At 40.9% G+C, this 23,723-nt stretch overlaps 1 protein-coding gene across 1 annotated transcript in view; it reads right to left on the bottom strand.

Annotated features, from left to right (window-relative positions):
• Positions 1-23,723, bottom strand: part of CCDC81 (coiled-coil domain containing 81) — a 38,335-nt gene that overhangs the window by 9,198 nt on the left and 5,414 nt on the right. The window contains exons 3-14 of the mRNA XM_079930482.1: positions 21,658-21,719; positions 19,874-20,030; positions 15,590-15,846; positions 12,860-12,939; positions 10,691-10,812; positions 9,083-9,206; positions 5,985-6,078; positions 5,419-5,565; positions 4,507-4,611; positions 1,689-1,861; positions 409-487; positions 1-182 (exon numbers count right to left, since the gene is read on the bottom strand). The exon at positions 1-182 is cut by the window's left edge and continues 8 nt beyond it. Coding sequence (XP_079786608.1) covers positions 1-182; positions 409-487; positions 1,689-1,861; positions 4,507-4,611; positions 5,419-5,565; positions 5,985-6,078; positions 9,083-9,206; positions 10,691-10,812; positions 12,860-12,939; positions 15,590-15,846; positions 19,874-20,030; positions 21,658-21,719 — 1,582 coding nt within the window. The remainder of the gene's footprint in view (positions 183-408; positions 488-1,688; positions 1,862-4,506; positions 4,612-5,418; positions 5,566-5,984; positions 6,079-9,082; positions 9,207-10,690; positions 10,813-12,859; positions 12,940-15,589; positions 15,847-19,873; positions 20,031-21,657; positions 21,720-23,723) is intronic.

The following is a 23,723-nucleotide window of genomic DNA, read 5'->3' as shown; positions in this document are numbered from 1 at the left end:
TGGTCCACCAGCTGGTGCAAGATGTCTGTCTTCTTGCGGTTAGCGGCTGCCTCCACCTGGTGCTTCATGTAATTCTGTTCTCTCTTTCGCTTTTCCACCATCGGCTCACCCTCCTCCTTACCAAAGATAGGCTCAGAAGAGTCTGGCTCAAACATGGGCAGCTGGGGGCATTTGTTCTTTATCTGAAGCGGGGACACACATAATGTACATGATAATTATACCAGGGAATAGACTTAATGCACAAGGCCGTAGCATAGTAAAAACCAGCACCTCAGAGGAAAGAACAAGGGCCTCAGAACCACCAAATGGATAACACATAAGAGTATTCGTAACGTTACAGGATTTATACATATTTTTAGAATGCTATTGAAACCCTGAAAAAGTTTAAAGGAATAATTGGCCCCTTACCTGTGCATCCAAAGCTCTCTTGTAACACTGTGTTTCTTCCATCTTATCTTTTATATATTTGGCTCTTTGCGCAGCAAGTCTGGCAGTTATGAATAAGAGAAGGTGGGACCACAGTTTGTTATAGAGTGTTTAGTAATACAGATTAACATCAACAAAACATGTTTAATAAATATTAATAGGAATAAGAGCCTGATGAAAAGTGATATTTCCTTCTAGGAGCTTTCATTTTAAGAAAAAAAAGAGTAATTCAAATCCATAGGCTAGTGGACAATGTGTTGGACAGGGATGGATGGGCAGGTATAAGCAAGTGACCAACCATATAGTCCAAATGCACTATCATTAAGACAGGCACCCCTCCACCCCCCATGCTTAAAAAAATCTAGATAGGAAAGCAGGAAGTGTCTCTGCATGCAATACAATGACTCATCATAAGATTCCTTTTTAAGAAGAGCGGTCTTTCCTATTATAAAATGAATCTATTATATGCAACCTCCACATGATCTGTAAAGTGAATATAATGGAACATATGCATTTTATGGAAATAGTTTTTTGGTCACAGAAACTAGATTCTTATTTGTTTTAGGAGTTTCTCTCACACCATAGTAGCCTCCTTAATTGCTCTCCTGACCTCAGTAGCAGAAGTATGGCCCACTTAGGCATGTTTGAACTCTGTGGCCCTGACCCTACCCCAGGCCTCAGATAACCCAAGCAGGACCAATCAGATTCTCTTTCCTGAAAATTTGGAATTGAGACTGAAATTCATCCAACTGTAAGCTGGAATACAGACAATGTCAGCTAAGGAGCTGGGGTGTGAGCAGACGGAAAGCTTTTTTTATATGGGTTTTAGTTCCTGGTTCCAGTCTTCCTGGGTCCCCCATACATTCCTGCCCTCAGGTTCCACAGGACACACTTCATACTTATAATACCACTCAGCTTTGCCTTGAGGCTACCTGGGAATAGCTGGGAATGAAGCCTGCTCAAGACAAGTCCCTTCCTCCGTCTACCAAGATTAGTGATCACAAAACAATACAAAACGATACTCTGTAATTAAAATGATTATAGACAGCAATCATTACTCTAACGATTACTCTAATAATGCTGGCTTTTCCATGTTTCTAACGAAGTGTTAGGCTATGGTACTGGCTGCTAGCTGGGTTAGTTTGCTCAGTTGGTTACAGTTGTGCTAATGAAACTACCAACGCTGATCCAATCCCACATGGAAAGAAGCATCATGTGAACATTCCGAATCCATTTTTCAGAGCATGTCTGGCTAGACTCACTCCTCTGTCAGCTGCACTTGTTCCAGGCGGTCCATCATCTCTCTGTTTTGTCTTTGCTTTATGTCCTTTTCCCGTCTGTGACACATTTGTTTCAGGAGACTTTGGGAATATTCCTCTTGCTTAAGAGCATTAATCTCAGGACTGAGTGGCCGTTTATCAAACAAGAAGGATTTCTAGAATGAAAGAGAAGCAACTCATTTATTCAAGAATACTAAAAAGCAACAAAGAATAAGGGTAATCATTCAGAAGAGTAAAATCAATCAGAAAGCCTTGATTAATTTATAATGTGTGCTCAGACCTCAACACATTGACCAGCTAGTGACCCACAGAATCATATGAGTACGCTCAGGGATGAATCTGAGCAGAACTGAGAGGGAGACGAAAAAGGACTTCACGGAGTAGGCCCTCCGCTAGTACTTACAACTTGCATACTGAAAGGAGGAGGAATTCTGAGTGAGTGCAGAAGCATGAGCAGGGACTGCGAGGAAGTGGAAGAGGGAAAACTGAGCTCCTGCTCTGAGCCTAGCCACGCTAGACACTGGGAACCCAGCCGTGATCAAGAACAGCGATCCACAGAGAGCCTCACGCTCATTGAGCCTGCATGCTGGTGCACGAGACAGACAGCCAACAAGCAAACCACACACAGATAATTTAAGGTAGTGATAGGTACTATGAAGCTCTTCTCATAGCGAGTGTCCAGGTGGGAATGGGGCTAAACTGGTTATTAAGGAAGGATTTTATTAGGGAGGTGACTGAATCACCTCCACTGCAAATATCAGGGGACCGGTGTCCTATACAGAAGGATCAGCAAGTGTAAAGACACTAGATGGAAACAAGCAGAAAGAAGGTCTATGTGGCTGAGGCATAGTGAGCAAGGGGAGAGTAGAGCAGATGAGCTCAAAGAGGGAGACAGGCCAAACCAGGAGGACTTGATAAGTCAAGGTAAGGCGTTTGGATTTTATTTTAATTCAGTGGAAGGCCATTAGAGGCTTTAAACCAGAGAATGATCTGTTTTGGTGAACAGTTTTACATTTTTTCTTTTCGGTACACGTGCCTCTCACTGTTGTGGCCTCTCCCATTGCAGAGCACAGGCTCCAGACGCGCAGGCTCAGCAGCCATGGCTCACGGGCCCAGCCACTCCACAGCATGTGGGATCTTCCCGGACTGGGGCACGAACCCGTGTCCCCTGCATCGGCAGGCGGACTCTCAACCACTGCACCACCAGGGAAGCCCGTTGGTAACAGTTTTAAAAGATCACCTTGGCTGCTGTGTGGAGAACAGATTGTAGGAGGGCAAGCAGAGAGCCTGACTAGGGAAGTAGTGCAAAAGTTGGGCTTTCTGGGACTTCCCTGGTGGCAAAGTGGTTAAGACTCCACGCTCCCATTGCAGGGGGCCTGGGTTCGACCCCTGGTTGGGGAACTAGATCCCACATGCATGCCACAACTAAGAGTTCACGTGCCACAACTAAGGAGCCCACCTGTCACAACTAAGACCCAATGCAACAAAATAAATAAATAAATATTTAAAAAAAAAAGTTGGGCCTTCTAACGTGACTTGGATTAGGGTGGTGACATTGATGTTGAAGAGACATAGAGAGATATTGGATGGCTTTTGGAGGTGAAGGCAAGTGGGTTTGCAGATGGTTGGATGTGGGTGACTGAGGAGTAGTAGTCTAGGATCACTTTTAGGTATGAGGTTCATGCAACTGTCTGGCTGGTGATACCACTTGCTAAAATGGGAAGGCTGGGAGAAGAACAGTCTGAGAAGGGGAATCAAAACTTCTGTTCTGGCCTTTTCACTTTAAGGTATCTACGGTTATAACAAAGAGGAGATACAAAGTAGGCAGTAATAAATATATAATGTGGACCTTATATCTATCTAAGAGGAGAGAGAGAGAGTACCTAAAGCTCAAAAGCATGGTGCCCCCTCTTCCTCCTTCCCTATTGCCCCTGCCCGGAAGGTTTTTTCCTCCATTCACTTCTTTACCTAACTCCTGTATGCCAGGAAGTCTTCTCAGATCTCTGGTCTGGGTTAAGTGACTCTCCTCTTTGCTCTGTTCAAAGATTTATCATAGAGTTTAGTATATCACACTCTTGTCTCTGTAAATCTCTCTCCCCCACTATCCTGAGACTTTAGAGAGGGACCTTGTGTTATTCATCTTTGTATTCCTAGCCACTAGCAGAGTGGCCAGCACAAAGGAATTCAATGAATGCTTGATGATGAATAAAGAAAATCTATTTTATTAGGTGTATGTCCAGAGTGTCACACTGCCTAGATAGTGAAGTGAAAAAGGAAGATTCAGGCAGAAATAAAGGTAGGCACATCATGATTGGAAACATTAAATCAATGGCAAAACAGGTGGCTCACGTCCCTCTGAAGCTGGGGTTCTCAAACTTTAAGGAAACCACAAATCATCTAAGTATCTTGTTCAAACGTAGATTCTCATTCTGGAGGTCTGAGGTGGCACCCTAGATTCTGCATTTCCAGCAAGCTCCCAGGGGATGCTGGTTCTCTACTTAGATCATCTGATCCTGGGGCAGGAATTTAATATACTGTCCCTATCCCCACCTCTCCCAGGTCCTGGTTGAAAATTACTATCATTAACAAATGCTCTCATGACTAGTAGGAACTGTATTATGAATGTGAATGGTGTGGAGGCAGATCCTGGACCACTCCTGCCCTGGAAGGAAGCTTCAGCCTTGCACAAGCCTCTTTTTACCTCTACCATTTTTAAAAAATTGGTGCAATGCGGAGAGTGGGTCCAAATGCTCACAAGTAGGGCAGGTATCAGCCCTAGAAATTTCGAAAAGACTCTTACATGAAATTCAGGTTTCTCATTCTTGTGGATTCTTATGGCTTCAGCAACTCCAAGATTATAAGCAGCATTTTTTTGATTCTGTTCTCTACTAGCCAGACTTTGCATCTTTGAGAAAAAAAAAATCACATATTGAAATAGAGCTTTTAAAAATTTAATTCTACTGTATTAAGGTAACCCAACCAAGGTAGAAACCTGCCTTTTGGAGGCAATGGTAAATACTTTCTGATGTGTTCATAGATTTTTTTTTTTTTAAGTGGGCTTCTGTTTCCCATTCTTGGGCTCCAGGCACCACCTCTACAGGGATCGTAAGAAGGAACGGATGATTTCATGAGTGGTTACCTCTGGTATCACAAATGCAGGAGAGGACAGTAAGGCCAGTTATTGGAGATCACAGAAATTGGGATAAAGCAAATGCAAAGGTGCCATTCTGTCTTTACTTGAGGTAGGCCATGAATGTGAAGGGGAAAAGCCCTGACTGGGATTATATTTTATGAGAAATAAAAAAATAAAGCTATATAATCCAGGAGTTCCACCTTTAAAACTCAGTCTTGGGAATTCCCTGGTTAGGACTTGGCCTTCTCACTGCTAGGGGCCCGGGTTCAATCCCTAGTTGGGGAACGAAGATCCCACAAGCTGCACGCTCTGGCCAATAAATAAATAATAAAACTCAGTCTTCATGGGGGGGTGGTGGGGGGAATCAGTGACACGTACAAACATCAGCTGCATCGATATTCATCCCAAGACTGTTTACTATTAGTGAAAACTTGGACACCACCTAAGCTTTAGTTCAGCAGTAAGTAAATGGTTCAATATGTTACAGTACAGACACACGATGGAACTTTTTAAATGGTGTTTTATAATCACGTTCTCCTGTCCCATGTTAAACACTCCTTAACCGAGGTGTTGACCTACCTGCTCTTTGAAGACAAACTCTTGATCTTTCAGCATCTGATACTGCTGTAGGAGTAGCTCATCTTCCATCTCTCTCCTTTTCTTCTCCTCACCGTAGTACAATGGGGAATTCCGCTGTGCTCGTTGCAAGCATACATAACACATTTCCTGTAGCACCAAGTTTCAGGGCAAATTGATTTTTACCTTTTACCTTTTTGCCTGTGCATTCCCTTCCCAAGCTCTCCAAAGGCTAGGTGTATCAAGAAGTACACTTCATAAAAGGAAGTATTAAAGATATTAGCCAAGTGAGTTTTCAGAGAAGACCCCACAAATATTCCAGAGGATTTAATAAACTCTTGCCTGAACAGATGTGTTTATAGCAACTGGAAAGTGGAGATTTTCCAACCCTATTTCTGTGAACTAGTAGATTTTGACTAGTAGATAGATTTATCCCAGTCCAATTATGGGTCCTGAGTACTTGAGCCATACCCATATATTAAAGAAAGAGCAATTCCCAGAATTCTCTCTGAGAAACAGAAGTCAGAGGAAGATTCTGACTGGGTTTTGTTTCTTTGAAGACACTGTACCTGTCCTGTCCTATTATGATACTGGCAAGAAGTGGCTGGAGAAATTTTAGGCTTCATTTCATTGTCATTTTTCAGACCACCCAGAGATCGTAATCTATAAAAAACAATGTAACATTAATTAAAGTTAACGTAGTCTGACATCAATTATCATCAATTATTAATGATAATTTTAGAAACAAGTATAAATATAAGAAAATGAAAAATATCTCAGTGGTTTTCTTTAGAGCATCTACATGTATAGAGGTTAAGAACCCAGGCTTTATATCAGATAAACCTGAGTGGGTTCAAAGCCCAGCTTTCTTTATTAGAAGCTGACTGGCATTAGACAAGCTGGGTAATCTTACAAAGTCTCAGTTACCAATTCAGTGAAATTGGGATAAAATTTATTCATTCTCCAAAAATTTATTGAGTGTTTACTATATGTACTGCTCTAAGCATGGGAGAGGTAGTAAAGAACAAAATACACATAAAAAAAGCTCTGTCCTCATGGAATTGACATGCTGATGGGGGTAGACAGCCCATAAACAAGGTAAATGAGTGAATTCTATAGTCTGTTCAGTGATGATAAATGCCATGCAATGCTGGAGGAATGGAGTATTAAATCATGAATAGAATGGCTAGGGGAGTTTTCACCAAAAAGGTGAAATTTGAGCAGATATCTGAAGGCAGTAAAGGAATAATAATAATCAGATATCTGATGGAAAAGGACCTAGCAGAGCAAATGAGCACTAAGACCTTGAAGTGGGAGCATGCCTGTGTTCAGTATGGCTTAAGGAAGATGAGTTAGTGGGCGAAAAGTAGGAGAGAGGTCAGAGATCAGGCAGGACCTTGACGGCCACAGTAATGACTTTAGCTTTTACCCTGGGTGCGTGGAGGGTACAGTGTCTAGTATTAGCAAAGCCGTAGAGAACACAGCAGTCCCTCACATTACTGCTACTGGGGAGATAATTTGGTACAATCTTCCTGAGGATAACTGGTAATGTGTATCAAAAGCATGAAAAATGGGCTCATCCCTTATCTCCGAAATTTCACTTCAAAGTTTTTATCCTACAGAATACGCAGGTGTGCGCAGAGAATTATGTGTGATTATATTTGATACAACATTATTCATAATATAAAAAACTAAAAACCATCTAAGTATCCCACAGGAGATGGGCTAAACAAAAGGTTTAATCAATGAGATGATGAGCAACAATTTGTTCATGTTTTAGAATATTTAAAGCCATAGGGAAATTTTCACCACTTTTTGTTGTGTACCAAAGGTTCATATGATATGATCTCAGTTTTGTTTAAAATGTATCTATATGTTTCAAGTATAAATATATGTACATATTATATATGCATTGAAATGAAGGATGTACACCCATAACGTTACTGAACGTTTCCTCTATTTAGTGGGGTTATGGGTGATTGTTTTGTATCTCTTGCTTTTCTCATTTCTTCCAGAATTTCTGTGATAAAGATGTATTACTTTAGTAATCAGAAAAAAACCAAAAAAAAAAAACATTGTTTGGTCAACTTCTATAGAAAGCCTTTACTAGGAATCCCTAATAATTACTCCCTCCTCTTTGCAGCCTCTGTACTTTCTTTTGTTATCTTCATCACGGGCATTATTTCTTTAGCCTCAATCTCTCTACAAGACTAAGTTTATGAAAGTTGGTTTATACGTCTTTTATGTCTCATAGCTTTATAGCTTCAGTGTCCAAATAGTGCCCGGCACACAGTGGTGCTCAATGTTTGTTGGATTGAGCTAAATTCCAAAGTACTAGACATTTAATTCTCAATTATCTTTCATAACGAGATTACTCAAAAGAAGCATGCCTAGGGTTTTGAGCATGACTTTAGGAATCCACAAAGCACCTAAATTACACATATGATAGCTGATATATTGTGACATTAATAAATTGAAAGTTGACAGCACAGTGAAAGATATATAGTAGATGCTCAATAGATACTTATCAGAACCATAATTTCTGATCTGAGGTCTTAAAAAGTATCCTACACAAAGGGAGAGGAGAAAATAGAAATCTTCTGATATAAGAAGAAAACAGGACCATCATAAATTGTAATACATTCATTTGCTCAAAGAACATTTATTGAGTGCCAGCCATGTTTGGCAAAAATGCTTTCCAATTTGATCTAAATATGAACCTGTGTCACATCTTAATATCCACACACTCAGAAAACAACACAGGTTTTCCCAAAACCACAAGGAAAGTTAAATGTTTCCTCCTCTGTGCTACTTTGTTTCCACCTCTGTCATAGCATTTATCCTACTGAATCATAATTTATCACTCTGGCTTTCCCACAGATTGTGAGCCCTGGTCATCTTGATTATCCCCAGCACCTAGAATGTAGCATCAAGAATAGTGGATGAAGGAATGAATCAATAAACACTTATTTAAAATTCCCTGCATCAAGATAGGACTTGAAAATATACTTAGTAAAGTGCAACACAAAAAATACGCAGGGACTTCCCTGGTGGTCCAGTGGTTAAGAATCTGCATTCCAATGCAGGGGATGTGGGTTCGATCCCTGGTCGGGGAACTAAGATCCCACATGCCACGGGGCAACTAAGGCCACACGCCACAACTACTGAGCCCGAGCACTCTGGAGCCCACGTGCCACAATTAGCACTAGAGAAGCCCACACGCTGCAACAAAGAAGAACCCATGTGCCACAATGAAGACCCAGTGCAGGAAAGAGAGGGAGAGAAGGGAAGAAAAGAAAGAAAGAAAGAAAGGAAGGAAGGAAGGAAGGAAGGAAGGAAGGAAGGAAGGAAGGAAGGAAGAAAGAAAGAGGGAGGGAGGGAGGGAGGGAGGGAGGAAGGGAAGGAAGGGAGGGAGGAAGGGAAGGAAGGAAGGAAGAAAAGAAAGAAAGAAAGAAAGAAAGAAAGAGAAAGAAAGAAAGAAAGAAAGAAAGAAAGAAAGAAAAAAGAAAGAAAGAAAGAAAAGAAAGAAAGAAAGAAAGGAAGAAAGGAAGGAAGGAAGAAAAGAAAGAAAGAATGAAAGAAAGGGGGAGAGAGAGAGAGAGAGGGATAGAGGGAGGGAGGGAGGGAGGGAGGGAGGAAGAAAGAAAGGAAATACCCAATGTATTACCTTTCAATGTTCATATTCTTCCCACCACTCCCATTCTGCTCCAGTTTGTACGGGAAACTGACATTTGTTGCTTTGGTGGGGGAGATAGCTTGTCTATCTTGAATTACCTTGGGTGATAAGATCTCTGTAGAATGAATGAAAGTGAGTTTCCTTTCAACTCTACATAGGCGGTTTCTACTTAACACAGATTTTTTAAAACTCATAATTTTACGAGGGAAATTGTTCACATAAGATACACTTTCTTATCTTTAAAATATTGTCCCTTGCCCTAGTGTGGTTAAAATATATATATTTTTTGCTGTATACTTATTACATGCAAAGCTCTGGCTGGGCACTTTAGAAAATACAAAGAGGCAAGTCTCTGCCCTTAAAGATCTTTCAATAAATACAGCTGAAGAGGAAAAATAAGATATAAACAGAAAACATGAGAGCTGTCATTTGTGGAGGTCTTACCACCTGCCAACAGTACTAAGTGATTTACACACATTATATAAATAGCAACTCAGGACAATGATGCAGAATGTCTAAATCTCAAATAAATGGTGCAATCTCTAATGTTCAAAGAAGAGAGAAGCCACTTCAGAATCCACTGATGAGAGGAGTTTTCATGGAGGAAGTGAGATGTGAAAAGGGTACAAAGAGGAGAGTAGGATTGGGATAGACTGTAAAAAAAGGAAGGGAATTCCAGGCAGGAGAAAAAGAGTGAACAGAAGCATGAAGTTGAGGAAGGGCAAGGCATGTTAGAAGAGCATAAATAGACAACTTTGCTCAAAGAAAGAGTCTGTAAGGAACAGTGACAAATGAAGCTAAAGAATGAAAGCATGTGAGTATTAGGCTAGAAGTTTGTATGTAATCCTGTAGGCCACATGTCACAAAACCAACATTCACAAGCCAATGTTTACCCACTGATATATATTTTGTTTGGCCCAGTTAGCATTTTTGTTTCAATGTAAATTGGTTGCCAAAATTTAACTGTCAATAGATTTCATATGTCAGGATATCTGCTTCTCTTGAGGAATCAGAAAATTTGCTACCACTTGGCCCACATTTCCACAAATCAATAATCTGCTAGACTACTTTATCAAAGGGTAGTTTGGCAACCCCTGGGGATCCCTAGGACCCTTTCAAAAAGTCTTTGAAGTCCTAAGATTTTCTTCACATGATTCAACCAAAACAACATATCACACCAGATTATATGAAGACGCAGATATAAGAATCCACTATCTTCTATAAAGCCAGATATCAAAGATATAAAACTACCTCTCTTCATTTTTCATAAAAATTATTATTTATGCTCACATGTCTCCCTATCATGTGACACCCAGCCCAGTTCATGCATTTATGTTAGCTGCCTGGACCTTACAGGCAGCTGAGTTTTGAGCTGTGCAGAGCCAGCAAAGAGGTCACAGTTCAAGAGTCTGAGAGTCATAAAGTGGTTAAGGTGAGACACAAGATTCCAGGAATAGAAGATGTTTGTTAGAGAGAAGAATACAGTGATTATTCATGAAACTAACTTTATTTACTCTGGCCATAGGAGTTGCTAAGCAGTATGGCTTGGCTCATAAGTAGTAAAGAGTGACAGATTATACCCAGAAATCATCGACCTACCTCGGACGCCTTCTTCTTTGTCTGACTGGTCTTTTAACTTGCTCTTCCTTTGTCCATTCTGTCCACCTTCTTCTGCAGTGGTCTCCATAGGCAGTTTGTTCTCCATCTCCTTGAGCTCAATCCTAGGAATGAACCAAGATACTTGTCCATAAGTGACTGTGTAAACTCCCAGTTCTGAGAAGCAGCCATGCTTGCTCACTGATTCTGAATGAAATAAGCCTACTTCTCTCAAGGAGGCAAGTGCTTTTATTTACTAAGTACAAATCATGGACTCATTCTCTTTGGGAGCCAACGACGACCCTCCCCCTTTTTATATAGATAAATTGCTTTGAAGACCTGGATTTAAGTTTTGTTTTTTATATCAGCTTGAATTTGTCTTTTCTAGTTCTGTAACCAGATGCCATAGGCCTGAAACAGTGAAAGGTAGTCATTGGATAGCTTGAAGGCAAGGATTCATAGCCTGGTAGGCAGGGTACGCCCAGAAAAAACCACTCCTCTCCTCCCTCTTTCTCCTCCCCACTTCTCCATCCTCTCCCCAGGCAAAAGTGAGGGACTTGCAAAGGCAAGGGAGGAAGGGGTTTGTTTAGTTGGTATGTGTAGTTGTAGATTTTCTCTGGTCTCAGGAACGGAGTGCTGGGTTAGAGTTGGGAAGGAAGGGTGGGGCAGAGGTGGTAGTTGCAGTAAATTCAAGGGTCAGACTTCAAATAAATGAAACACCTACAGTTGTTTTGAATATTTGAGTCCTCATGTCCATTTCTAGGCTACTTGACAGGAACTTCCATCTCTGTTCCTTAACTAACTGCAATTATTTCCCTCCTGGATTGCTTAAGCCAAACTATGTCCAGGAGGACAGCCAAATTTGCCTTCCAAAATATAATCAAAAGAAAACTATTTGGAAACCACTGATTTATATTTAATGAGTAAGGCAACATGCTACAATGGAAACAACACTGAAACAGTCAGGAGCCATGGTTTTATTTCTGGATTGGCCCCTCAGTTTTGTAACCATTTCATCTGTAAGATGAGGGGATTGGACTCATTAATCTTTAAGGCTTATTCTCCCCCTTACACTGATTTTGCTGAGGTCTGTGGCATACAGTTTTTCCAGGAGGGACTTGTTCCAAACCAACAAACACAAGAGGGTGTCACAGACTCAAAAACATGAGAAAGAAAAAAAGAGAGAGAGAGAGAAAATAATACTTTGGGAAGCTGGTTACTATTTCCTAAACTTCCTTTACCCAAAATGCATAGCAGTTAATGGCACAGCAATTAAGATTAAAAACATTATTAAGAGCTAATAATGGGTAAGTAATGAACAAACTGGAAATAAAACCCAAGTCTCCTGATTCCTATTCCAGTGCTTTTAATACTGCATCCTGTCACTTCACTTGTTAAAAAAAAAAAAAAGAATTAAAATTACATGCTGTACACCTAAAACTAACACAACATTGTAAATCAACTATACTCCAATAAAAATTTTTAATTAAAAATTTAAAAAAGATTTAAAATTACAACTAATTTTGCTCCTCTATAAAGTGAATAAAATTATAATATGTATCTCAAATGGTTGTAGTAAAGATTAAATACAAGACTACTGAGAAAGTGCTTAACAATACCTAGCATCTAGTAAGTGCTCCATAGATAACTATCATTGCTATTGTTATCATTATTGTTATCATTACCATTATTGTAATCATTGTCAGCAGCAGCTGCTGGTAATGCCCACTATGCTCTTGGAGTGAAGCTGTATCTTGTCTTTCTAGCTGCTTCAGTGGTAAAAAACAGAGCTCAGAGAGGAGGTAGTCTAGACGGCAGGACAAGGAAGAAACTAGGTCAGAGAAGGGGTGAAAGGTAGAGCAAAGCCTAGCAGGTGAGAAGAATTTTACTAATACTGCAAGGACTAAGGTTGGTGGGAGGTAGTATGGAAATTTCCAGGGAACCAAGAATAGTTTAAAAAAAGAGTATCCTAAGTGCCGTTGTCTTTTAACTTAACTACAGAAAGTGTATGCAATAAACTCTTATTTGTTGGAGCACTGAGAGCAACAGAGAGAGAGAGAGAGAGAGAGAGAGCATGAGCTAGAAAACTCAAGTGTGACACACTGTCCAGTTCCATCAATAGGTCCCCAGGGATTGCTGTGCCTGGAGGAAACTGTGGAGGAAAGCACTGACCTTGGAAATGAAAGCATGCTGTCGGGCCGCTTCCCCAAGGATTCTCTGCTAGACAACACTGAGTCCACAGTGTCAGGTCTCTGGGGACAGGGACAGAGACAGGTTATACTTGGGCTGTGGTCCAGGACACAGAAAAATCAGAGCCACAGGGTGCTCAGAAGCCTCAGACTACCATGATACTCTCTACTGTTATTTTTGTTTAGTACTCAAAGCCTAGAGCTTAAAATGCAATAAGGAATGGGCTTCCCTGGTGGCGCAGTGGTTGAGAGTCCGCCTGCTGATGCAGGGGACACGGGGTTCGTGCCCCGGTCCGGGAAGATCCCACATGCAGCGGAGCGGCTGGGCCCGTGAGCCATGGCCGCTGAGCCTGCGTGTCCGGAGCCTGTGCTCCGCAACGGGAGAGACCACAACAGTGAGAGGGTACCGCAAAAAAAAAAAAAAAAATGCAATGAGGAATGATCTCATTTATCAAAGTAGTCACCCTGCATTGTTGCATACCAATTCCATTGATGCTGCCTTTTCTCAAACCATTTCCTCCTTGGAAACTGCCCTCAGAGTTGACAGCTCCTTTCAGACATCTTTAAGAGGACAGCCAATTTACTAAAACTCTTAGGAAAATGAGCAAGTTGGCTAATTCCACTCATGACCCAAATAACTCTAAAACTGGGTAGTTAAGAGAAGGGCTTTGGAGTCAGGCATCCTGTTTAAATCCTCACACTGTTAACAGCCACATAGCCTTAGACCCTAGGTACGTGGGGATAATAATAGGATCAGATTCACAGGATTTTTATGAGGTACTGTATATAAGTGGCTAGCACATATAAGCATTCCACAAATAGTGGCTATTATAATTATTATATATAATAATATTCTAATATATAATATTATATATGACTTAAATTATAATTATATAATTATAATATATAAATTATAAAATATATAATAAAATAATAATCACATTATTAAATTTATACTAGTATAGAATGATATATAAAATTATTCTTTTTGGATTAATGATATGGTTTATAAAAGGCTTTGAAGGGGATTCCAAAAGTAGAAGTTTTAAAAATATTTCAAGAAAAGCAGCATCAGTGAAGTTAGCACACAGCTTTCCAAGAGAACTCTTCGGCAGGACAGCACTCAGGTTTACGTTATGGAACATTTAGGAGAAAAACAGTCACTCTCACAACTTTATAGCAGTTTCCCAAAATGTGTTTTATAGACGTTAATGAATATTGACTCAACCTAAATTTCCATGATTAAATACATTCGGGCAGTTAAAGCAGCTTCTTTCCAGCCAGACCTCTCAGATCCTTTAATATGCCCATGTGCTTTGGCCTCCAGATTGTTTTTTCATAGAATCTCTCTCAAGACTAGTTCTTTTGGAACATGCTCCTTAAAAGGTACGTCTTAGAGTGCAGCAGTCCAATTAAAACATTATCCTTTCTTTTAAACCATATTGAAGCTTACAAATTTCTGTAGAATCCCTGAGGGTGAGAGATGAAGCAGCACTTTGGCCTTGCTTCTGGTTTTGCAAATCTTGCCTATGTTTTTATGAAAAAGAGAGGGTGATACTTGTGTGTGTGTTTCCACTTTGCACACACAGGTTTGGCATCCCTCTTAGCAATCCTGTATGAAGCCAGAGTGTGGAGAAAACACCAAGAGCTTCATTATGCACAACTCCATCTCCTAAATACCCATCCCAGAGCACCACGACAGGAGAAATTAGAGGGTAGAATTAAACCATATTTATAACATTTCCTTTCATAGCCTTTTCATTTAAAAGTCTGGCTTTTGCTCTATGGGACACAGGATTATATAACATTCATGATAAGCCAATTTGCTCATACAAACTCAGTACATTAAGATTCAGTTAGTCCTGTTGATTGACTGTTTAACTGCCTTCTTAAAGTCTGCTATGTCCAACTTAGCATGAAGGTCACACCAGCTACTTAATGGTTAACAGTGATGGGTCAATTATGAAATTTCTTCTACAACAATGCAAATTAAAAGATAAAGATACATTTCCATGACTTGAATGCGATTTTTCTGTAGACTTTCATTGAAATAAAATAGTGTAATCAGCACAAAAAGAGTAATTAGGAAGTCTGGGCTTGAATTTCAGTTCTACGGCAGGGCACCCAGACTTCAGGTTCCCACATAACCCCTCTGAGTCCCCATTTCTGGTTTTATAATGTTTTGAGACCCAAATGAAATAATATATGTGGAAGAATTTTTTAAACCATAAGGTATTATAAAATGTTCAGAATTATAAGAGTTTCTATCACTATATTTTTCAGGTGGCATTGCCTTAAAACTTAAAGTTCCTTAGCCCCTCTAACTTTTTTGTCAGAGAGTTAATCATCTATAAACAAGTACTTCTTTGACTTGGGGTAACTGCCATTTAAAATATGTCAGGCTTCCCTGGTGGCGCAGTGGTTGAGAGTCCACCTGCTGATGCAGGGGACACGGGTTCGTGCCCCGGTCCGGGAAGATCCCACATGCCGCAGAGCGGCTGGGTCCGTGAGCCATGGCCGCTGAGCCTGCGCGTCCGGAGCCTGTGCTCCGCAACGGGAGAGGCCACAACAGTGAGAGGCCCGCGTACCGCAAAAATATATATATATAATAATAAAATATGTCAACCTTAGTTTTTCTTAAAGATGACCCATTTACAGATGATTCAGAGCTACAATCAGGAAAGGGGTTAGGAGAAGGAAAATATTAATTTACATTTGCTAGGGCTTTCGCCAAAGCCCCACTTCCATCCATTGTAAAAAGGAAGTTCTTATAAAATCTCATCTTCACATTGCCACCTCTGATCACAAGGACCCCAATTCCTTTGAATGTAAACTCCACGTTTTGTTTGGTGGAAATGGATCGTGATAAAAAAAGCGACGTCTCCTTCACACATCTTTCCACCGTATCTCTGTTAAATGGACCCTCTAGGGATATCATGACAAAATTAAGTGGAACAACTGGGATATCACCTAGAGGAGAAAAAGACAGTTGGGGTGAGGGGAAAGAAGTGGAAATTACAACAAGGACATATACACACTCACAAATAATTATCTGATTCTCAGTTAATACTCAAAAATAGAACTGTCCATGTGAAGCCTTTAGTTGCACCCTATTAATAGATATTAATCAATACAATTTTCCCTAAAAGTAGAATGTTTTTTGCTCAAAATAAGAACAAACAGCTTCCTAAGCAATACTCCAGACAAGATTTTTATTTTCTCTTGGAGACATATTTATAACTAACTGTTCCTCTTCATCAGAGGGTTTTCTGAAGTTTTCAGTCCCCTTTCAGGACACGCTGCAGCAATATTTGCCTCTCTTCTCCAGTTATCATAACATTTAAAAATGATTATAAATATCTACAAACATTAAGTGTTTTGAAAAGATAGTTATCTCCACTAGAAGTCACCTTTCAAACAAAAGTGGGTCTTATCAGAGGGTATCAGTCTGAGTGACTTGCAGACAGCTTTTCCTCTCTAATGAGCCCATAAATGGCAGTGCAGGGGAATATGGTTATATCTAGCATGAAAGTAAGCACAGAGTCTATTCAACTAGAACAGATATAGGAGCTATGCACAGTCCACAAGTCAGAAAAGAGGGAAAATAGGAAAGATGATAAATTGAAAGAGAGACAGTAGACAAGGTCCACTGATAGAGGACCAGGACAGAGAGAAGATAGGGACATTGTAAACGTTTACTCGGCAAAACATTAATTTAGAGCCTTTCCAATGTCTACTGCTGCTGGATGATGAGAATTACCAGCTCTGCAGTACACAAGTTTCCCTATATCAGCCCACAGCCTCCTGCTCAATTTAATGGTGATTCTATACCATCTCCCCCTAGATTCTCCCCTCCCATTTGCCCAACGCCTATCTGCAATCTGTCTTCCAGCCCATTTATATAAGGATGCTGTCATCTCACGACGGACAAGCCAGCAGAGACGCTGCAAATCTCATTCTCATGGCTTCTCTGTAACTTCTGGGGGCTATACCCTCGCTTTTCTCTTGTATCTATGGCACCACTCTTGGCTCTCCAATTTCCTCCTCCTTGGTCTCTTTTGCTGGCTTCCTTCCCCTTCTGCTTCTTATAAGATGGTGTTTGTTTTAACACCATCTTAGGATTTTGTCTTTGTCGGTCTCCTCTTCTTACTTTATATTGTCTCCTAGGTAAATTTATCCTAATCCTGACCTCTAGTCTCCAGCCCTCTCCTGACCTCTGAAATTATCTATACCTAAACATCCCGACAGGAGGGCTTCCCTGGTGGCGCAGTGGTTGAGAGTCCGCCTGCCGATGCAGGGGACACGGGTTCCTGCCTCGGTCCAGGAAGATCCCATATGCCGCAGAGCGGCTGGGCCCGTGAGCCATGGCCGATGAGCCTGCGCATTCGGAGCCTGTGCTCCGCAACGGGAGAGGCCACAACAGTGAGAGGCCCACATACCACCACAACAAACAAACAAACAAACAAAACATCCTGACAGGAATCTCAAATTCAACACGTCCAAAAGCAAACTTTATCTGCCACCACAGCCTGCCTTTCCCCTTCATTCCCTATGGCAGTTAATGGCATGAGTATCCATCTATTCTCTGAGAAATCTGAGTCATCCTAAATACCTTCCTTCCTCTTGCTACCCACCACTGTCCACTGGTAACCAAATCCCACCAGTTCTACATCTGAAATATCTCATGAGTAGATTCCCTCATCTTCCTCCTGATTGCCACTGCCTTCATTCAGGCTTTCACATATTTTACCAAACTACTTTACTTAAAAGAGCTACCTTCCTAAACTAAAAACTGGACCAGTACAGATAATCCCCTTCTCAAAAAATGTCGGGGCTTCCCTGCTCGCGCAGTGGTTGAGAGTCCGCCTGCCGATGCAGGGGACGCGGGTTCGTGCCCCGGTCCGGGAAGATCCCACATGCCGCGGAGCGGCTGGGCCCATGAGCCATGGCCGCTGAGCCTGCGCGTCCAGAGCCTGTGCTCCGCAACGGGAGAGGCCACAACAGTGAGAGGTCTGCGTACAGCAAAAAAAAAAAAAATTAAAAAAAAAAATGTCAGTGGCTCCTAAGTGCCTAGAGGATGAATTCCATAGTCCTTATCAAACCATATAAGGCTCCTCACAATTTCACACTTACAAACCTCTTACTTCCCTCTACTTGCCTCCACAGTCAAATGCCCTGGCCACACAGAAGCACCTGTTATTCCCTTAACAGGCTTCACTCTTTCCCTTCTGCTTGAATTGTTCATACTGTTCCTGAAATGCCTTCCACTGTCAGCAAAATCTTATCATCCTTTAAGACCTCCTGGCATGTCATCCTCCTAAATCTCCCCAAGCAGAGTAAGGCATCCTCCCCTCTGGGCTCCCGTGGCATTGATCCAGTTCTGCTCAATGATCCAGTTCTGATCAATGTTGCTTTTACAGGACTTAATCATGTTGCATCATTTTCTTATATATTTATCTACCATGCTACATTCTGAGCTCTTCAAAGCAAGGACCATGTCTTAATAATCTTTAAGAATCACTGTACAATGTTTGATTAGTTACCTAATTAATGATGAAGAATCGTCACCCCAAAGCTAAACTGTTGGGAATTCCCTGGCGGTCCAGTGGTTAGGACTACGTGCTTTCACTGCCAAGGGCCCGGGTTCTATCCCTGGTCGGGGAACTAAGATCCCACAAGCCGTGCAGCATGGCCAAAAAAAAAAAGCTAAACTGTCTTTGTTCTTATGAATGAGTTCAATCATACATGTTTAATTCTGAAATTTCCCCCACCTCCTGAAAAAATTAATTATAAATCTAAAGTACTTTTTTGGACCACACTACAAAATCCAAGATGCAAAATAAGCCCTGTTCTAAGGCACAAATGTTTTTGCAAAAAATAATGGCTTTATTTTCACTTCATTTGGTAGGTTTTTGATGAATTAGGATATTATATTTCTTCTGTCATAAAATTCTAGGTTAAAAAATAGGCTGGAAAATCTGTCAAACTCACCATACAGAATATATGCATAATGAATTCTAAGTATAGTTTATTGGTGTTTGTTTGTTTTTCCAATATATCATTTTTTGGTGGAAAGTTACTCTGAAAATTAACCTTCAGGGTTGTTAACATAAAGGAAAGTTTCAGCCTTTTCACCTGTTGGCATTGGGGATAGACGATCTCTCTTCATCCATATATGAGTCTGATGCACAAGGGCATGATAAGGAAGATCAAAAGGAATACAACCAGAAATTAGGAAGGAAGCCCCCAAAGGCCTCTAAGTAACCAGGGCAGGTGTCACAAAGCCACACATTAAAGCTGGAATTCAAGCATCCTGTGGCAGGCATCATGTCTCCCACTATGTCTCTAGCACCTGGAACAAGGCCTGACACATAGCTGGCCCTCAGTAAATATTTGTGGAAGGAAGGAAGGAAGGAAGGAAGGAAGGAGGGAAGGGAGGGAGGGAGGAAGGAAGGAAGGAGGGAAGGGAAGGAGGGAAGGAGGGAGGGAACAAGGAAGGGAAGAAAGAAGGAAGATTTTAGGGTGTGAGAGGTATATACGGTATTAAGTCTTTACGGAATTATTAAGCTTCTAATAACTTTTAAATTTTAATAATTTAGATTATATACAATAGAAACACAGTAATCTTTTCCTAGCTGATATTAACTGCGATTCTTCCAACCTGTGACCCTAACTAACTTTCTCTTCTTTATAACCACTTTTAATTTCTTAGGATCTGAAATATGAATAAAAATCTGTATGACTTGGTGATGTCGCTTTTATATAAATCTGCCTTGATGTCACATCAGGTTTTAAGCTACTGAGGTTTAAAATGGCCCGCAGGAAGACTGTATATAACTTCCTACCTTGGCCGCTCGCTCTGCCAAATGTACCACGTGAAAAGAGAGCTCCTCAAATCAGAAACCAATAAAGCAGCAACTGGGCAAGCTTTGCCCTTTCATTTTTATCCCCGGGCTGGTCACCTTCTGGGAAAGTCTTAAAAATGAAATATATTTACCAGGAGTATATACTTTGTTTTGTTTGAGTCCATGGGTCTGTACTAACTTCTCCACCATGATAAATATGGGCCTCTGAATTAGAATAAACTTGTTGTTTCCCACCTCCAGTTTTTGTCTCGTGAAAGTGAAAGTTCCAAGTCCTGGAATCTGAACTCCCTGAGCAGACAAAGAAGGGGAAAAAAAACAACAAGGAGAATTCACTGTAAATGTAAAGAAAAATAATCCTTAGCATTGTTATCCCAAAAAACACGAAGAAAATTTTAAGGCGTGAGCCTTAAAATTCAATGATCTTTATGATTCCTTACAGCTTTAGTATTTTATGACTCTAAGTTTCAAATAAGTATAAAATGTATCAATCCACGATGCGTTTCTGATCCTTCATCTCCATATCATTCAAAGGCTATGAGGACTAAGAAAACTTGTATGGATGCCATAGCTGCTTTTAATCTATATCTAAGATTACTCTTGTCCTAAATTGTGTGACATTTTAAATTTTAATTCCTTGCCATCAGAGGGGGATTCAAGGGGTCATGAGAATCTCTGCTTTCTCATTCTTTTAGGTTTTATGTCCCTCACTTAAAATCAGACAACACAAAACATCCAAGACACATGCTGCAGTGTGGTGATCTTGGCTAAGGGTAGAAGCAAACACTCCTGGCTCTCACACTGGGTCTCTGTCTCCCTGGAAATATCATACATCAAGGGTTACAAACTCAAATGCCTACAGGAGCAAAGAAAGAATGCAACAGAGTGAAGGTATCAAGCCAGAGAATGTGATGGCTAAGGAGTGCATGTCTCATCTAAAGGGGAAAGCCCCTTGTCAGCTCCAGCCAAGTGTCACATGTAGGGAAGGAAAACTGGTATCGTTAATCTGCTGATTTTTTGAGAAAATAAATACAAAACTTTGTATAAACTCTTCCAATTTTAAGTGCTCAGGACTAATTCAAATCATCAGACCAAATAAAATAGGTTTCAAGGATGAATTCAGCTCAAGAGCTGTCATATTGGGACCTCTGAGCAGGGTATAAAACTTTCACAACATTCCAGCTCCCTCCAAACTCCCCAAATCTCCGATCAGTTCTTTGGTATCCAAACTTAAGACTTGATGGGAGGAAATAGCCCAGCCCTGGGCAAAGTTTCTCACTTTTGGCAAGTTGAGTTCAGTTCCTGACTGCCTTCTTATATTTCAATTAAAATCCATCCCCTGCAAAGAGGCAAAACAAAAAGCATCATATCCTTCTATAGCCACGCCAGGAACTATCAGATCACAGATGAACAGAATTCACCTACTTCGTCTACATGCACCCGGGCTGACCAGCGATACACTTCCTATCACCAAGGGAGCAGAACTTTCAAATTCATTACCTAAGGGTGAAATCCATGTTTGTTAAATCTACTACCCACAAGTCCTAAGTGTGAGCATCATAAAATCCCCAAACTGGGGTTTCCCTGGTGGCGCAGTGGTTGAGAGTCTGCCTGCCGATGCAGGGGACACGGGTTTGTGCCCCGGTCTGGGAAGATCCCACATGCTGCGGAGCGGCTGGGCCCGTGAGCCATGGCCGCTGAGCCTGCGCGTCCGGAGCCTGTGCTCCGCAATGGGAGAGGCCACAACAGTGAGAGGCCCGCGTACCACAAAAAAAAAAAACAAAAAAAAAAAAACCCCAAACTGCAAGTTAAACTGAGTGGCTCTAAAGTCTGCTATCCTTCTCCCAGCAAAACTACATGAGACAAAGGAGGAAAGGTTCTTTGACCTCCTACATTAAAATTAAAGTATAAATCCTACCTTGTGTAGGGATAGCTGCCGTTCCACAAATTCTGACACATTCCCCCAAATGGTAGAGACTTCTGAAATTCAAAGGAAACAAAAAATAATTTATGAGAGCACCCCTGTAATAGTATCTTAGTGCTAATAAATTAAAATATAGGGGGCTTCCCTGTTGGCGCAGTGGTTGAGAGTCCGCCTGCCGATGCAGGGGACACGGGTTCGTGCCCCGGTCCGGGAAGATCCCACATGCCGCGGAGCGGCTGGGCCCGTGAGCCATGGCCGCTGAGCCTGCGCGTCCGGAGCCTGTGCTCCGCAACGGGAGAGGCCACAACAGTGAGAGGCCCGCGTACCGCAAAAAAATAAATAAATAAAATAAAAAATGTAAATGCAGAATACAATAACAGTAATTTCTAGTTAATTTAGAATTAACAGAAAATAAGGTCATTCTCCAAAGTTAATTTTCCTGGTAAGTAAAGCTACCCCTTTAAGTTCCCAAAATGTGAAGGAGGCGGAGGAAGAGGATGGGGGAAAGGGAGGAAGGGAGGAGGGGGAGGGGAAGAAGAAGAAATTTCTGAAGAAAATCTTCCTAGAATAAAGGGAAATCTGTCACTCCTTTCCCTTTATTCTATAAATAGAGTTAACCAAGTATAATATAGCCTTTTATTAATGACCCATTCAACAAACCTCTAAGGGTCTACTCTAGTATCTGATTAACATGAACATTCATTCTTGCACCATTCTATAACACAGGAAGACGGCCAGGGGCCACTAAGGCATGAAAGCCTGTTGTCTGTACACTAACTGTTTCTGTACTTCTATTTTGGCTAAATTCTTGACTCTGCTTTTCACTCTCATTTGTCACTGTTGGCCTCCAGCTGTTGCTTCTTTCTGCTACTAGTACTTTGCACTTTCTGCTTTTGAATGGTCAAAGGGAGGCCTTCTAGGCTTCTTTTCTTGTTCTGAGCTGTGTTCCCAAAAAACTGTGGTAGAAAAATAAGTAGTTGCCAATAACTCAAGTGTTAATGTATGATATGAAGGTATACTCTAGTTATAACTAATATTCATAAATATAGAAAACTATGTCTGTATTGACATTTCCATTCCAAACCTAGTCAGGAGTTTATTACAGATACGTTTCACTGATGAACTCTTGACAAATGAAAAGAGTGTTATGTTTTAATTCTCAAAGTAAAGGATCAAGAACAGTGGCATTTACCAGGTTGCCACCTCAGGTCATAGATGCAGTTGGGGACAAAAACCAATTCTTTCCCCATTTTAGAAACTGCTGGATTTATTGGTATAACTGTTTTCCCTAATGGTGCAAACCACTACCTACAGCAGAAAATTGCAGTCTTTTAATCCAGTATATCAGGGTTATAAATATTTTTAATATGCCAGAGAAAGAGCAGGTTAGGCAACAAGAAGTAGCAGTGACTCTTATGAGCATCTAGGAACAAGTTGGGTGATGGAAACTTACTCAGTCACCAAGAAAACTAGGGCTGCATGCTACAGTGAGCCAAATGCCAAGATTCTGCCCTTCACTCCAAACCACGGATATACAGTTTACGATAATCAGGTATTTCTTCTATTCCATCCCATCCTACTGCATTTCCCACTGCTCCTCTCCCCCGCAGACAAAAGGATTCTACTGCTGGCTGCTAAGAACTAAGAAGGGATTTCAAACAGTCCCAACTGTTTTCTGAGTTCAAATTTTCATGATGACTAAAAATATTATTAATTCACTAATGATACAGAATCCCAATATCCAGACGTACATGGAGACTTTTCAAAGCAAAACTGTGAAGCCTTTCACCTAGACTCATGATATGAAGCTCAAATTTCAGGAAAACAATCTAACCAAAGGAAATGATTTAATTAGGGCCAGGAGAAACTAGATAGCTTGCAACCAAACCCTAGTGGAAAGACTTGACTGAGCTTAATTAGAAATTTGAAGACTGTTTTTCCTCATTTGAATGATACATTCAAGTCCCCTGTGTCCTTTTACTCTATAAAATCTAATAGGCAAAGTCATATAAGAGCAGAGTTATTATTCTAAACTGAAATCTGATAGTTTTCACTGAAGG

The sequence above is a fragment of the Stenella coeruleoalba genome (genome assembly GCF_951394435.1).
Source record: "Stenella coeruleoalba genome assembly, chromosome: 8".
Taxonomy (NCBI): domain Eukaryota; kingdom Metazoa; phylum Chordata; class Mammalia; order Artiodactyla; family Delphinidae; genus Stenella; species Stenella coeruleoalba.
The sequence above is the reverse complement of the archived record's forward strand: the minus strand, read 5'-3'. Positions and strand labels throughout refer to the sequence as shown.